Source organism: Propithecus coquereli, unplaced genomic scaffold (assembly GCF_000956105.1).
Source record: "Propithecus coquereli isolate 6110/MARCELLA unplaced genomic scaffold, Pcoq_1.0 Scaffold10, whole genome shotgun sequence".
NCBI classification, from domain to species: Eukaryota; Metazoa; Chordata; class Mammalia; order Primates; family Indriidae; genus Propithecus; species Propithecus coquereli.
In genome coordinates, this window is record NW_012133858.1 from 6,015,727 (window position 1) to 6,031,863 (window position 16,137).

Below are 16,137 nucleotides of genomic sequence, written 5' to 3' on the forward strand. Positions count from 1 at the left end.
GGACGCTGAGCTATAAAAAATGAGCAGGATTTACACAAACTATCTTGAGAGGCTGGACTTTACGACCCTAGAGTCAATCTAGCTGTTCCGGACTTTAAACGCCAGCGATCCTACCCAGAGGAAACCAGCAAAAGCACAAACACTGGCGCGAAGTTCGCTAGCCCCACCCGACTGTCGAGCCCCGGGGACCCAGAGACTGGCAAGGCGAGCCCGGAAAACCGCCGAGCGGCGGGCGGAAGAGGCGGCGCTTCGCGGGCGACGTCATCGGGGCGCCGGAGGCTGGGCGCGCCTAGGAGTTAGTGCTGCTAACTGGACGCGCGTGACCATGGCGGCTGCCGAGGAAGTTTTGGGGTCCTTGGTGATGGGTCTGTACGACGTGCAGGCTTTCAAGTTTGGGAACTTTGTGCTGAAGAGCGGGATCTCATCCCCCATCTACATCGATCTGCGGGGCATCGTGTCTCGACCGCGTCTTCTGAGTCAGGTGCCAGTCCAGGAAGGGGAAGGACGGCGGGTGGCGGGAAAGAGGACCAGGAAATGGAGTGCAGAAGGGTGACAGGAATTGGGCCGTGGGTGAGAGCAAAAGAGCCAAAGAGGCAGGCGACCCTACTGCTGGTCTGGGAAGTAGGCTTGAGAAGCACAGAGGCTAGGAGTTGTTGGGCTCTTTGGGACCTTAGAGAGATCAGTTTTTGACCGACTGACTTTGACACGTGCTTTCCAAGAGTTGGAAAACCTCGTTTGGGTCTTTGTCTGGCACATAAGTACTTGAATAAATTCCTGTATTTACCGCCGGAAAAATTAAACATGGGAGGAAAAAAGAAAAGGGTGGGTGGGCGGAGAATTTAGTAGTTGGTCAAATACTTGGACAGGCTGTTGCTTGGAAAGGGGGATTCAGTTTTGCACTGTGTAGCCAGGAGCAAGAATTAAGGCCAGAAAGTAGGTATTTCAGGGAGGCAATTTTGGGTCAATATAAAGGAACACTTTGTACAAATTAGAGGTTTCTAGCCCAGTACTTCTCAAACTTTGAGTATGTATAAGTCATCTGGGGATTTCGTTAAAATGCTGAATCCGGTTCAGTCGGTCTGAGGTAGGGTCTGAGGTTATCCATTTCTAACAAGGTGCCAGCCGACACTGCGGACCACACTTTGAATAGAAGGGTATAAATTAGCTGTCCAATAGAGTTGCTACTAGCCACATGTGAATATTGAACATTACGGATTTTTAAATTTAAATAGTCATGTGTGGCTGGTAGCTACCATATTGGACAGCACAGATAGAGAACATTTCCATCATCGCAGAAAGTTCTGTCTAGAAGACATGTATAACTTCCCTCCACTAACTTAAGGGTTATTTTCATTGGGTACCTACTTTGTATGGTTATAATAAAAGGATTGAAGCACTGGCTGAGGTGTTGTGTTGGACTATTAACTTCTCACTATCCAGAATCTTGCTATAGTGTATCTCATCATGTAGAGAAAGTGAATGATTATGGATTTTCTAATGAAAAATCGGTTTATTTTAACAAGTCAGTTGATGACTAAAATTATTTTTTGATGCTAGATCATGGTGTGTGTGTGTGTGTGAGAGAGAGAGAGAGAGAGAGAGAGAGAGAGAGTGATTTTAGGTAATTAATTGGAGAGGAGTTCAAAACACGAAGAGACCTCACTATAACTAAACTCCTTTTCACATCTGCTTATTTATGTGATAGGGTTTCTCAGAATTTATACCCTCCAAAAGCAATAGTATTTATGCTAAACTCTAACTTCCTAGTAGTAAGTAATACTTGACTATGGTATTGTGTATATATTAGTGTACGTGTATACATTAGTGTACATAGTGCACATACTAGTCTATGCATTAGTGTACTAATTGAAATGGAAAGGTACCATTTATCTCACTGAGAATTGCATTTCCAAAATAATCTGTTTTTATGATTCTGTCAAAATTTGCAAATTGTATTTTAATTAATTATGTGCTCATAATAATTATAGTGATATACAGAAGAATTTTTTTTTTTTTTTTTTTGTATTTTGAGGTTTGAGTTTTCCTGTTTTCTTTTCTTCTTTTGTTTTAGAGACAGGGTCTCATTGTATCACCCAGGCTGGAGTGCAGTGGTATCATCATAGTTCACTGTATCCTTGAACTTCTGGATTCATGTGATCCTCCTGCCTCAGCCTCCTGAGTAGCTGGGACTACAGGCACATGCTAGTGCACCCAGCTAATTTTTTTTTCCTTAACATTTTGTAGAGAAGGGTCTTGCTATATTGCCCAGGCTGGTCTCACACTCCCGGGCTCAAGCAGTCATCCTGCCTCAGCCTCCCCAAGTGCTGGGATTATAGGTGTGAGCTACTGCTTTGGGCTGCAGAAGAATTCTTAACACTTAGAGACTTATGGTCATGGGAAATATTTTAAAATTTACCATTTTAAATTTTAATTTACATACGTTTTTATTTTACATAGAAGTATGATAGAGGGATCAGTAAAAGCTTTTCAAGTGTAAGTATATATTGCATTAGAATAAAATTCTTTGGACACAATGAAGTGAAAATATGAGTTTGGAAAAAATGTAAAAATTTTCCAATTTTCATAGTCCCCCATTTTCATGGGTGGCTTTTGGATTCCGTGTATTTGTTAAAAAGAGTGATATAACAGTTCTAAGAAAATATGTTAATAATTTTAGTTCTAGATATTCTTTGAAACTTAAAAATATTCATAGATTTTTAAATATTTAGAAGTAGTAGAGTAAAAAATTTTAAAGATTTCTCATCTAGTTCACAAAGCAATTCTGATTGCTTTTCTTTTAAAAAAAATATAGTGTTAGGTGGGTGTACGCATTGTAATATTAAAATGTGATGATTTATGTGGAAAGGGAGATTATAAAATAGTACTTCAGTCTGGGTGAGGTGGTTTATGCCTATGATCCCAACACTTTGGGAGACCAGAGTGGGAGAATCATTTGAGCCAAGGAGTTCGAGACCAGCCTAGGCAACATAGCCGAAACCCTGTCTCTACAAAAAAAATAGAAAACTTAGCCAGGTGTGTGGCACACACCTGTAGTCCTAGCTACTTAGACGCCTGAGGTGGGAGGATTGCTTGAGCCCAGGAGTTGGAGGTTGCAGTGAGCTATGACTGTACTATACTCCAGCCTGCATGACAGATTGAGACCCTATCTCTAAATAAATAGATACGTAGATAGATAGGTTGCAGTGAGCTATGATTGCACTGTACTCCAGCCTGGGTGACAGAGTGAGACCTAATCTCTAAATAGATAGGTAGACAAACTTCACACAATAGGTTCTGTATTTATGAAACTTCTTAATTGAAGACTTCTTTCAGAAAATCTAAAAGGTGATAGATACTCAAAGCATAGTGGATTACTAAGGGAAACTAGGAAGTTGGGGGACCATCCTTAGTCTTTGGGGGTCCACATCATGACCTTCCCTAATACTCATGTTGCCTTGAGAGCAGACCCTGAGTCTAGCTGAATAGGTTCATTCTTGTGGGGCTTTTTTTTTTCTTTTTTTTCCAACCCTCTTCCCACCTCCCCTCATTCTTGTGTTTTTATATTTATATATGTATACGGGGATCTGTGGAGAGGGTAACTTAATAAAAAGGCATTTGTTTTTCTCTCCAGTCAGGTTTGAGACTAACCCTCACTAGGTTATTACTGTCTTTAATGTTATGTTGTTACATGATTTATACACCATTTAAAATAGTGATAATAATAGTTTATGTGTTCATTTTCTTATAGGTTGCAGATATTTTATTCCAAACTGCCCAAAATGCAAGGATCAGTTTTGACACGGTGTGTGGAGTACCTTACACAGCTTTGCCGATGGCTACAGTTATCTGTTCAACAAATCAAATTCCAATGCTTGTTAGAAGGAAAGAAACAAAGGATTATGGTAAAGTAAAATGGGATAAACATTAAGTTAATATGTAATGTGATACTGTTAGAAGTTTTTTCTGTTCTATACACTGATGTTTTACCAGTCATTTTGAATATTCTTCATAAGTACTTTAAGTTGTTATTGTCTGTGGAATTTGTTAGCTTTTGCTATAAATTACCTTCCTTTCCATTAGAGTCTACAGGGGTAATGCTTCGTATTGATTAGGCAATGAAAAAAGTGCTTTTTTTTTTGCACTCTATCTATGAAACCCCAGCATCTTTACCAGCCTTTCTCTCATCAGCAGAATGTTCTAAGAGTGCGTAGTTTCCCAGTATGTTTGTACTTAAACTGCATGAAGAGTAATGCATGAATAAAATTCTTCTCATAAAGCAAGGTAAACACCTCATGGAAATATTTTTTGTGGGTCCATGGCTATAAGTTATCGGGTAGCTTGTTTAAAACCTAAAAATCAATCTCAATGCTATTAAGCAATTAATGGGCTTTTTTATTTTACGTTGATGTTATAATGGTTTGTTACATTTTTTTGAAATAAATCCTTTTACATACGCATTCTAGAAATTTTTATGTTGAAATCATGTGTTATCTGGAATTTGCTTCTAAAAATTATGGGGATAGTGAGTAAGGGTATAGATGAAACAAACTGACCATGAGTTGTTAGGTGGTAAGGTTCTGTATTCATGGGTGTTCATGATACTATTTTGTCTACTTTTGTTTGTTTGAAATTGTCATTATAAAAAAAAAATAAGAAAAATAGTTGAATTCTTGCTGCTTAAAGGCACAGCCTTAGGTTTTTTGAGCCGAAATAATTATCTGCATGACTCCCTACCTGTAGGGGAACTGTTATTTCTGTTTTCTTACTATATGTTTTTAAAAATGTTTCTACAGTGAAATCATTCATTTTTTAATATACTCATAGTTTTGTGTTCTAGGCTAAGCTGATTCAGTTAAATTTGTCAATTCTTCAAGCAGAGGAAAGAATTTAAGAGAAAAGGAATGGGAAAGGTCAAAGATGATACCTGTAGTAAAGCTCAAAAAGTGGGTAAAATGCCCACCAATTCTATTTCCATTTCAAAGTAAAACAAATTGTTAGTGGAAAATATAAAAATGAGTGTATAAAATGTATAGCCTGAGTTGTTTACATTTTGTAGATTATCTGAAAATAGTCTTTAGTGGGGTTTGGGGTAGAGAAGTATATATGTAGTCACATTACATTATATAATTGATAAGATTGTAGTAATGGGTCTAAATAATTGCTGAAGATTTTTCCTCCTGGATTTATAGCTTCGAAAAGCCAATTGTTTGGATAATCTTCAGTGTTAAACTTGTAATAGTTTGTTGATGGAAAAAGGAATTATTTCATTGATGATGTTGGGTTATTCTGTGTTTCATAATTTTCCTTGATCCCGATGATCTTGCTTTAAGAAACCCCATGTTTGAAAATTTGACAATAAAACACATTAAGTAGTATTTATTTATGCTACAAAATATTTACTTATTTTACCGTAAATAGTCTGTATGTGTAACTGGCAGTTTCGGAATACAGAGACAGTGAACAAAACAGTCATCAAGGCACATTGAAAATAAAGATAAGTAGCTCCAAAGTAGATTATCAGAAAATAAGATTTAGATCATCCACCCCTACATAAATATATACCAAATTTATACTGTAAGATACATTTTGAGTTGGCTGGAACATATATATATATATATACGTGTGTGTGCATGTGTATATATATGTATATATGTATGTTTTAAAGTGGAAATCAACAGAATTTTTTCTTTTCTAGGTACTAAGCGTCTTGTAGAAGGAGCTATTAATCCAGGAGAAACCTGCTTAATCATTGAGGATGTCGTCACCAGTGGATCTAGTGTTTTGGAAACTGTTGAGGTTCTTCAAAAGGAGGGCTTGAAGGTCACTGATGCTATAGTGCTGTTGGATAGAGAGCAGGGAGGCAAGGAAAAGTTGCAGGCGCATGGGATCCGTCTCCACTCAGTGTGTACATTGTCCAAAATGATGGAAATTCTCGAGCAGCAGAAAAAAATTGATGCTGAGATGGTTGGAAGAGTGAAGAAATTTATTCAGGAAAATGTTTTTGTGGCAGCTAATCATAATGGTTCTCTCCTTTCTGTAAAGAAAGCACCCAAAGAGCTCAGCTTTGGTGCACGTGCAGAGCTGCCCAGGATCCACCCAGTTGCATCGAAGCTTCTCAGTCTTATGCAAAAGAAAGAGAGCAATCTGTGTCTGTCTGCTGATGTTTCAGAGGCCAGAGAGCTGTTGCAGCTAGCGGATACTTTAGGACCCAGCATCTGCATGCTCAAGACTCATGTAGATATTTTGAATGATTTTACTCTGGACGTGGTGGAGGAGTTGACAACTCTGGCAAAACGCCATGAGTTCTTAATATTTGAAGACCGGAAATTTGCAGATATAGGAAACACAGTGAAAAAGCAGTATGAGGGTAAGTGTATTATTCAGGAATCTGCAAGAATCAGAAATCCAGCTTAAACTGGCTGAAGAAAAAAAGGAAATGTATTAGGCCAGGCGCGGTGGCTCACACCTGTAATCCTAGCTCTCTGGGAGGCCGAGGCGGGCGGATTGTTTGAGCTCAGGAGTTCAAGACCAGCCTGAGCAAGAACAAGACCCCGTGTCTACTAAAAATAGAAAAAATTAGCCAGGTGTGGTATCATGTGCCTGTAGTCCCAACTGCTTGGGAGGCTGAGGCAGTAGGATCACTTGAACCCAGGAGTTTGAGGTTGCTGTGAGCTAGGCTGATGCCACAGCACTCTAGCCCAGGCAACAGAGCGAGACTCTGCCAAAAAAAGGAAAAAAAAAGAAATGTATTAGCTCACATAACTTGAAAGTCTAGCCATAGAGCAGGCTGTCAGATGTGGTTGGATATAGGAGCTTAAATGATTTCTTCTTGACTTGTTTTCTCTCCATCTCCAGCTCTGCTTTTTTCTCTGTTGACGTCTTTCTCAGATAGGCACATTCCATGTGCCCGCCCCAAACCAATCACTCTGGCCTGGGGTATGGAATACCTTCATTATCTGGCCTGGGTAATATACCTTTTCCTGTATCTGTGAGGTTATTAAATTTATTTAAACTTCTTGAACTGACAACCAGGCTGGGATAGCTCCCCTAAAAAAAATGGGTGTGCTGATAGCAGAAGAACAGTTATGTGGGTTTGGGGCATGCAGAGGGGTTTTCAATAAAAATTATAGGTGTAGGAAACAAAGAAAAAGCAGTATAAAAATGGTAAGATTTATTTTCAGCTGAAAAAGATCTATTGATCTTTTTTAAAATCTTTTTTAAAAGATTTTTTTTTAATGTCAAATAGGGACCCAAAGTAAGTACACGTGTTGGGAAAAATGCTTAGTTCTACTATTCATCCTTCTATGCAAATTTCTGTCTGTTTTTACAAGGATGTGATCATACTGTGTATATCTGATTTTTTTTTTTTTTTTTTTTTGAGACAGAGTCTCACTCTGTTGCCTTGGCTAGAGTGAGTGCTGTGGCATTAGCCTAGCTCACAGCAACCTCAAACTCCTGGGCTCAAACAATCCTACTGCCTCAGCCTCCCGAATAGCTGGGACTACAGGCATGCACCACCATGCCCCGCTAATTTTTTCTATATATTTTTAGTTGTCCAGATAATTTCTTTCTATTTTTTTTTTTCAGTAGAGACGGGGTCTTGCTCTTGCTCAGGCTGGTCTCGAACTCCTGAGCTCTGCCCGCCTTGGCCTCCCAGAGTGCTAGGATTACAGGCGTGAGCCACCGCGCCTGGACAAGATAATTTTTCTTAAAGTAAGTCATGCATATTCTTAAGCTATTTCTTTAGAATAGACTTGTTTATAAGTGACTTTCTTCATGTGCTTAAGATGTCCTACTGATATCACATTGCTTAGCTTAGTTTGGCTTATTGACTGACATAGGAGTTACACACACTTTCTTCAGGTTTACATATAGCTTTTTTTCAAAAAGGATTTTTACTGTCAGCTTTTAAAATGAATGCAGTTGTCTATTGGGATTAGAATAGCTAAGGAGATCTAAGGAACATGTAGAAATATGGAGAGAAAATAAAGTTGCTGAAAAATCCCTGCAGAGTGAACATTTGTCATTTTCAAGAGGAATTTCAAAATGTCAATATCCTTGACATTAATAAATGCCCATCTTCACTGGAGTCCCTTTCAAGTTACATGAACTTCATTCAGCTTGCAAGGAAAAACAGTCTTATCAGTGTTCCTGATAAACAAAGTGCAGAACTTGCAATAGTTTTTTTTTTTCACCGTGATCTCTTACCCAGCTACTAGGTGTACTTGATAGAACCATGGGTTCAGTAATAATCACTAACATTCCTGAATTGTTAGACTCTATCATTAACATGTTACTTGGAGATTATTTCATATTATAGTTGGTTGGGCAAAAGGTTAGAGGTTTTTATTAGAAAGTTGGCAAATAATCTTCTTTTTCCCCCTGTCTTAGGTGGTATCTTTAAAATAGCTTCCTGGGCAGATCTAGTGAATGCTCATGTGGTACCAGGCTCAGGAGTAGTGAAAGGCCTGCAAGAAGTAGGCCTGCCGTTGCATCGGGGGTGCCTGCTCGTTGCAGAAATGAGCTCCGCTGGCTCCCTGGCTACTGGGGACTACACTAAAGCAGCGGTAAGTGACGGATGGACTGGGCAAGAGAAGGCCAGGGCTGTTGAACTGCATGCTCTAGGGCAAGAAGTATCTTAATCTGGGGTTCATGGAACCTCTGCCAAAAAACAGTCAGCTCTGTTAGTGTGACAGTAGGTTAATACTAGTTGATAGAGTTCCTTGGTAGTTTATTGCATTTTATATCATACAGTAGACAGTTAAGGAATGTGAATTGTGCTCCTAGAAAAACATTGAGATACAGATAGTCAAATAAATATCTACCTATAGCTACCAGGCCTTTAAGATAGTTGTCTTTTTCATCTCACCATGAGTTGAGCGTGGAGATGAGAAGAGCTTCCCAGACACAAGTTTCTCAGACTCTCCCAAGTCCCACAGAGATACACATTCTCATGACAGCTGCCCACATAATGTAGCCTCTATCTTTGTTACTGATTGGTTTTATGTAGGAAAAGCTTTTAACTAGAGTCCACATGCATTGTTTCCTCCAGTAACTCCTCTATTATTAAAAGTTCTCATAACACCATACACAGTACTCCCGACCCCCTTCCCACCCCTGCATGCCAAAGTAGAATATGAGATGGATAATTATCTAGTTAAAAAGTTATTCACATTTTCCTCTGGGTAAATTTTTGGTTGGATATTCACCTATAAAGGTGGATAAATCACCTTTACAGATATTTTAAAGAATATAGTATTACTTTTAAAATTACCATGAGAAATTTAATTTTTTCATATTATTTCAAAGACTATATGGCACTGTTAAAAACTCACATGGCTCTAGAATCAAGTTTTAACTCCACCCTTGAGCTGACCATAAATGTCAGATTTCCCAAGACTCACAAGCAGAGGGGCCATGAGTCAGTGCTAATATTTGGCATTCTGGGAGTTGGTCCGGCTCGAGGACAAAACATCACTTGTTTGTTGGTGGTAGTACTTGGTGGCAATAATGGATTGGTGTGAGTCTTAGGGAAGAGGCAAATCAGAAAGCCAGGCAGACCTTCTAAAGAAACTTTAGTATAGAAATTGGGGAGACCAGTTAAGAGCAAATGTTAAAGGAGAGGGAAAGCAGAAGTGAGAGAGGTTTCTTTAGCTCTTGAAAACATAGCTGTTTTTTATATGATGGCTGCCCTTGGGTATGGAGTACCCTGTGTAGATAGGCTATAAGCTTTGAATGTGGTTTCATACCATTATGTGTTCTAGAGTACTCACCACAGATGATTTTTGGAAGTAGGTGGGTCACCAAGCGTTATTACAAATAAATAACTACGCATCTTGATTTTATATGCACATAGTATAGGATTTTTGTTAATTTAATTAATTGGTTGATCAGGGAAGGGAGTAGGATAGGGTCATCCCAGGGTCTTTATGAAACAAATATGTTTTATCATCATGATTGATATCTAAGATGACCTTTTTCAGACATAGTTTATATATATGAAATGAGAAAAGGCATCTATAATATAATAAAGTTTCTAACTAGTTAATAGAGTAGATTTTTTACTTCTGTAGAACTTTTATTCTGTGTGATTAACTATTTTCTCGTGATATGTCCTATTCTGTTTAGGTTAGAATGGCTGAGGAGCACTCTGAATTTGTGGTTGGCTTTATTTCTGGCTCTCGAGTAAGCACAAAACCAGAATTTCTTCACTTGACTCCAGGAGTTCAATTGGAAGCAGGAGGTAAATCCATTCATTAGCCATGACTCTTCCAAATGCTTCTTTGCCCACAACAGGCAAAATTAAACTTTGCGCATTATTGCGAAGTTGCTTAAGAGAAGCCTTCTTAGTCTAGAACAGTGACGAATGAGCACTTTGGTGTGCTGATACCTAGATTTGCAAAGCAGTTTGCAGTGTAATTTTATGATAAAATTTTAGAAAGATTTTTCATTGAAATATTTCAGAAAACTGATATTTTAGGTTAGTGTTTCTTATCTGGTGTTCTGAGTATGCTACCAGAAGAAGGTATTGTATGCTCAAGGAAGTTTGGAAAACCCTAGGCTAAACAAAATTAAATTTGTTTCTTTGTTAGAAGACATTGCAGACCTGTGATGTGCTTATGTCTGCTGTGAATCTCCGTGTGGGGATCTGTGGCTCTGTCATGTTAGCAAGCTTATTTGAACATGCAACGCTTTCAGCAGCCTGAGAAATGCAGTTAGAGTGGCTAAAAAGCAGTGCTAATTTTCTTATTGATGGTCTTCTATTCAGTAAAGGAGTAATCTAGGTTATGAAAATAGACATATTTAACTGTCGTATGGGATTCAATAAAGCTGCTTTAGTTTTAAATGAGGAAGAGATCATGACCAGAAAAACATTTATTTTTCCTGAATTGGTTACTGTGCAAGAAAGGTTGCTCATCACAGTTACTGGAGTTTATTCTATCCCACCTTCCATCTCTTTTCTTCATTATAGGTTAGGCTTAAGAAGTTGGTGATTGGAACTGTGAACTTTAGGGTTCTCAGTTTGTAAAATTATTAAATATTTAAATGTAAATACTTAAAATGAAAACAACTATGGTTGATGAACACTCAGAATGTCATGATTGAGGTTTATAATATCAAGAAGGGTATGAGTTTGGGAAACCTTATCACCCCTCAGTGGAATTTGTCAGGTTGACAGCTCTGATTTTCTGTTTTTACCATTGCAAAGTTCAAAAGATACCTTTAAAGATATTAAGAAAAAAGTAGATTTTATACTAGTTATTCTTGTATAACTCATACTCACCTCTCCTTCACACCAATCCAGCTTTCCTCCCCAGAGATAACTACGTAACTGGTGTGATGTGTGTCCTTTCAGACCCTTGGCTTTGCATGTTTTCATATATGCACACATAGACTTTTTGGAGAATGTTTTGTATATATATAGCTATATTGCATTTCCACATCTAGAGTTACCTTATTCCTTCTAACAACTGCATAATGTTTCCTTGTTATGGTGGGGCCATGATGTGTTCAGCCATTCCCGTGGATGCATTTAGATTGTTTAGAAATGGGAAACATCTATATATATATTTTTGTACACGTAGAGTATTTCTAGAATATTCTTCTACTAGACCTGAAGCTCCTTGAGGATGGGAGCTCTCTCTGAAGAATGCACATCCCCCGGCACTGTACAGATGTTGAAGGAATGGACAACAAGCTGTATAGAAACAGATGAATGAATGTTTCTGAGACTGACAAGATAAACACTGAGAATGTAATGATCGAGGTTTATAATATCAAATAGGGTATGAGTTTGAGAGACCTTAGTTTTCTTTTTAAACCCTGAAACATTCTGACTAGTATACCCATTAATCTTGAAGAAGCTAATTATTTTATATAGATAATATAACACTTAAGAAAAAGAAGGAACTGCCTTTTTGGTTATTTTGTTTTTAATTAAGTATTTTAAACAAGGAACATTACAGAAGGTTAATCAGGAAGAAAACTAACAGACTGATGAGAATTGAAATAAATAGGTTAATGGATGGTAGACGTATCCCCTGCCAGGTTAAACAATATGGGAGGTTTCCTATGCCATTTCCCAAGTTTTACATTTCAGATTTCACACACTACAGAGCAGGCCTCCGCAGAATGGCTTGCCTAAGGCTTTATAATAGTTGTCTTGGCTTTTGGCATTTTTTTAAAATTCCACATTTGTGCTAAACATTTTGTGAATCAGATAGATTTGGGTTCCTGGCCCTTCCAACTTGTAACCATGTGTCTTGGACAAGTCATTAATACTTTACTTCTTTTTGTCTCATTTTCTTGATCCGGAAAATGGGGATAATAACAGTATTGACCTTGGGTAATTGAGAGGCTTCAGTGAGATAATGTGTAAAGCATTTAACACACATCTTGGCACCGAGAAAGTACTCTGTACTTGTCAACTGTTAGTATTATTCGTAAGCCCCCACAATTAACTTGACTAGATAGTACAGATAGAGGCTAGGCTTTTAGGAATATTTAAAGCATCTTGGATTTGAAAAATAATAAGTCATTTAACAGTGTTTCTAGAATAGCAGAATTTTAAAAGGAACAAAAAAGCAAAAATTAGGGATTAGGGTTTGTGCATGGGCTGTCTCACTGCTTGATAGAGCTGTGGCAGAAAGGTTCATGGTAGGGGTCAGGTAAGGTGCCTTGGGAGGCCTTTCCCAAGAGTGCATCAAGTGATTATGAGATGTATGCTCAAATTTTCTTCAATTTTGAGGCCAAGTTTTATTGTATTTTTTTGGCATTGATTCTTTCTTGGCAACATAGGGAATTTACTTCATTGTTTTTTGATATTGTTAAACAATAGATGATCTACAATTTGACATTGAAAAGGAGTTGGTTAGCATCTTTCTGCACGGTGGAGGTCTCTGGCCTATCCAGTGAGCTTCTTCAGCTCCTTTTGTTACCCACTTGCTGTGTAGATGGGGAATGGAAAGCAGGAGCATGTTTTTATTTAAAGCTGGTTAGGTATTTTCTCAGAGAAGTAATGTGACAGGGTTTCTGATTTTTGTATTGTGTTAAACAGTAGCTTTTGTGTTTTCACAGGGGATAATCTTGGCCAACAGTATAACAGCCCACAAGAAGTTATCGGCAAACGAGGTTCTGATATCATCATTGTAGGCCGGGGCATAATCTCAGCAGCCAATCGTCTGGAAGCAGCGGAGATGTACAGAAAGGCTGCCTGGAAAGCTTATTTGGGTAGACTTGGTGTTTGAGTGCCTTGGACGCATTTTTTGTGAAGACCTTGAAGATAGTGGTCTCTTGAAAGTCACTGGCTTAAAATAAGCAGCAGCCTTTACTCCCGCTTTGATTCTCCCACAGGGCCTATGTGGGGACGGCCTCCGGCATTAGCATAGTCTTTAGCAAATACTGAGTGACTTGTAATCATTGCATTTTTACTCTAATAAATTTATTTTCAAACTTGCTTTTATTAAAATGGGTGTTGGTTAGGCATCCACAGTCCTGTCTGTGTTAGAGTCTTCCACATTTGAGGATCACTCCTATCTAGAGATAGGAGTTTTTTATTCTTTTAATTACAGTGACACAAAAAATTTTAGGACATCAAGAGGCTAAAACCAGTACAGCATTTCTTGGGTCCTTAATTCTTTAATGTGTTGCCCAGATTATATCTAAATATTAGCCACTCTCCTCCTTTTGCTTAAAAGTAACAGTCCAGGTATCCAGATGGTGCTGGTTTCCGGAACTGCTGTTGCTCGCTCACCAAAGAGGGCAAGGTGGTGAAGGAGAAGATGACTACTGCTCAGCCCCTAAGCTGATACCTGGCTGTCATTTCAACAAATGGAGGTGGGTCCTGGCTCATTTCTTCTCCTAGCCCCAGCTGTGGACCAGTGGTGAAACTCAGTCACAGCTCCCTCAGTTCACAGCCAAGAGGTCTGTGGGCGTTTACTTAAGAATCCCACATAATTGTCCCAACTGTTGTCAACAGAGAGGGAAGTCAGCCTTTACGAGCAATATTCAAGGTGGTGGCTGAGCAGGGCCAGAGTGAATGCTGTCTGTACCAGCACACTGTCCTTCCTTCACTCACCTATAGCCAGTGGCAGATGGAGGACACTTGCCATTTCCCCACCGTGTCAGCTGTTTCCACCCCTGCCCACTCTTCTCTCTAATGACTCAGAGGAGAGCCTGGGATTCCAACTCCGGTTATTATTATGTTCCTCTGGAAGTTTCTACTTCAAGAGATTCTGCTCTAAAGTCCACTTTGAGCTTCAGGTCCCTGGTGCTGCATCTCCAGAGAAATTTCCTCTGGGAGAAAGGGACAAATTATCAAAGAAGCAGCAGCCAGAAGGAAAAGGAACGGCTTGGCCCTCGGGGCTACTCTGGAGGAGCCGAAATTCATGAAGGGGAGAATTTTCTGACAAAAACTTGTGGGCATCTTGGGTTGTCTTGGGTTTTCGGTCTTGAGACCTGGGGCCGTGAAGCTGTGGAGTGATGTGCTAAGGTCTCAAGTGCCCACTCCAATGCCCTTCCTGCAGAAGTGCTGCCACCAGGATCCGGCACTGTACCTGTTAACTGAAGTTTACCTAGGACCCCTGCCAGGTAGAGGGGATATCAGAGGAGCGTTCTGGTGCCCGACACAGTCAGATACTCCGTTTTTAGCAGATGGGGGTTTGCCCGGCTCCCTGGGCATCTGCATTTCCAATGGGTGCCCCAGGTGACTTTGATGTTTCTCAGGGGAGAGCCCAGTGCTGCAGGCTTCTAAGCTGAGCAAAAGCCCAGTCTGGAGTCAAAACTTGGGAGGAGAGAGTGATTCAGACAAAAACTTGGGCTGTTGTGGCCTATGAGAGTGCTGTTCTTTAGCACTGAAGTATTTCAGAGGCATCAGATATTACAGTTTAGCCTTTTCCAGTCAAGGAATATTTACAGAACAGTAGCTCCAGGCATTGTAACACAGTCCCCATGAGGTGCATGGAATAATCTGTAAGAGTAAGGGAGAGGAGAACTCCATCCCCTGGCCTCTTCCACTACTCTAGGCGTTTTGTAGAGCATAAGCCCACAGATTTTTAGCTGGAGGATCCCAAGAAACCATCTGGTCCAGCTCCTGTTATTCTATCCTGTTATTCTGCAGCCCTGGAGCAGTAAAGGGATCTGCTCAGTCACATAGCCACCCTGTGACCAGCACAGGCCTGGAGTCTCTCAGTCCCAACTCTTACTCTCGTGTTGATGTCAGTCAGTTCTAGGAAAAGCTACCGAAAGCAGCCCTGAAGCTGTTTAAAACCTGTCTCAAAAAAGGCACCGAAGGGTGAAGATGGCAGCCTGAGGACATTTTTAATGTTCTTTCCTCCCAACTCCCCTTCACCTACCTCCCTGGAACAAAATAGCTGCCAGGACCGACAAGTAGGCGAGGCCTGGAGCTGTCCACGTGACCACAGGCCCTGCCAGGATCCAAGGAGAAGGACAGGGGCAGGGCATTGTCTCCTTTAAGCTGGGTGGGAGCGAGGTTCAGTAGGGAGGCTCGGGACTTGGGGAGGAGTGGCTGTGTGTGTGGGTACACCTCAGAGGTCCAACTGGATCTTCCTGGCTCCGAGGAACTAAGGTTGCTGACAGCCTCAGTAGAGGATGGCAGCTTCCTGGTTAGTACAATGCTGGCCCATAGTGCAGTGTGTGTGCAGGCCTCCTAGAAACCATGGGTTTGCTGCTGCCGGAGAGTTCTACACAACCAAGAGGAGGCAAAAGAAAGTAAAGCACCTGAGGAAATCCAGCAACAGGGGAAGAAAGCAAAGAAAAATACCTGGAACAGGTATAAGAGCAGGGGTTTCCCTAGGGTGTGCTCATTGCTGAATTCTCAGCACCAGAAACAGGGCCCAGCAAATGTTTGAATGAATGGGTGAATACGTAGGCCCTGGTGAACGTCAGCTGCCAGAGGAAACAGACTACGACTCCATGCACCAAGATTAAAATAACGAAAACAAGAAGACACAATTGCAATGTTTTGTTTCAGGAACTAAAAATACAAATTTTTGAACATGAAAATTTGATGGAAAAGTTTTTTTTTTTTTTTGAGACAGAGTCTCACTCTTTTGCCCGGGCTAGAGTGCCGTGGCGTCAGCCTAGCTCACAGCAACCTCAAACTCCTGGGCTCAAGCT

The 16,137-nt window shown here is 40.1% G+C and overlaps 1 protein-coding gene across 2 annotated transcripts; it reads left to right on the forward strand.

Annotated features, from left to right (window-relative positions):
- The first annotated feature begins 274 nt into the window (after window positions 1–274).
- Window positions 275–13,456, forward strand: UMPS (uridine monophosphate synthetase). Of its 2 annotated transcripts, XM_012641859.1 has the most exons (6): window positions 275–481; window positions 3,749–3,902; window positions 5,696–6,367; window positions 8,392–8,567; window positions 10,129–10,243; window positions 13,078–13,456. In XM_012641859.1, the coding sequence occupies exons 1-6, from the start codon at window positions 326–328 to the stop codon at window positions 13,245–13,247; spliced, it is 1,443 nt and encodes a 480-aa protein (XP_012497313.1). In that variant the 5' UTR covers window positions 275–325; the 3' UTR covers window positions 13,248–13,456. The 2 variants fall into 2 exon arrangements, with proteins under 2 accessions (XP_012497313.1, XP_012497318.1); XM_012641864.1 differs by lacking the exons at window positions 275–481; window positions 3,749–3,902 and adding an exon at window positions 4,072–4,281 and having other exon boundaries at window positions 13,078–13,445.
- The last annotated feature ends 2,681 nt before the right edge of the window (window positions 13,457–16,137 follow it).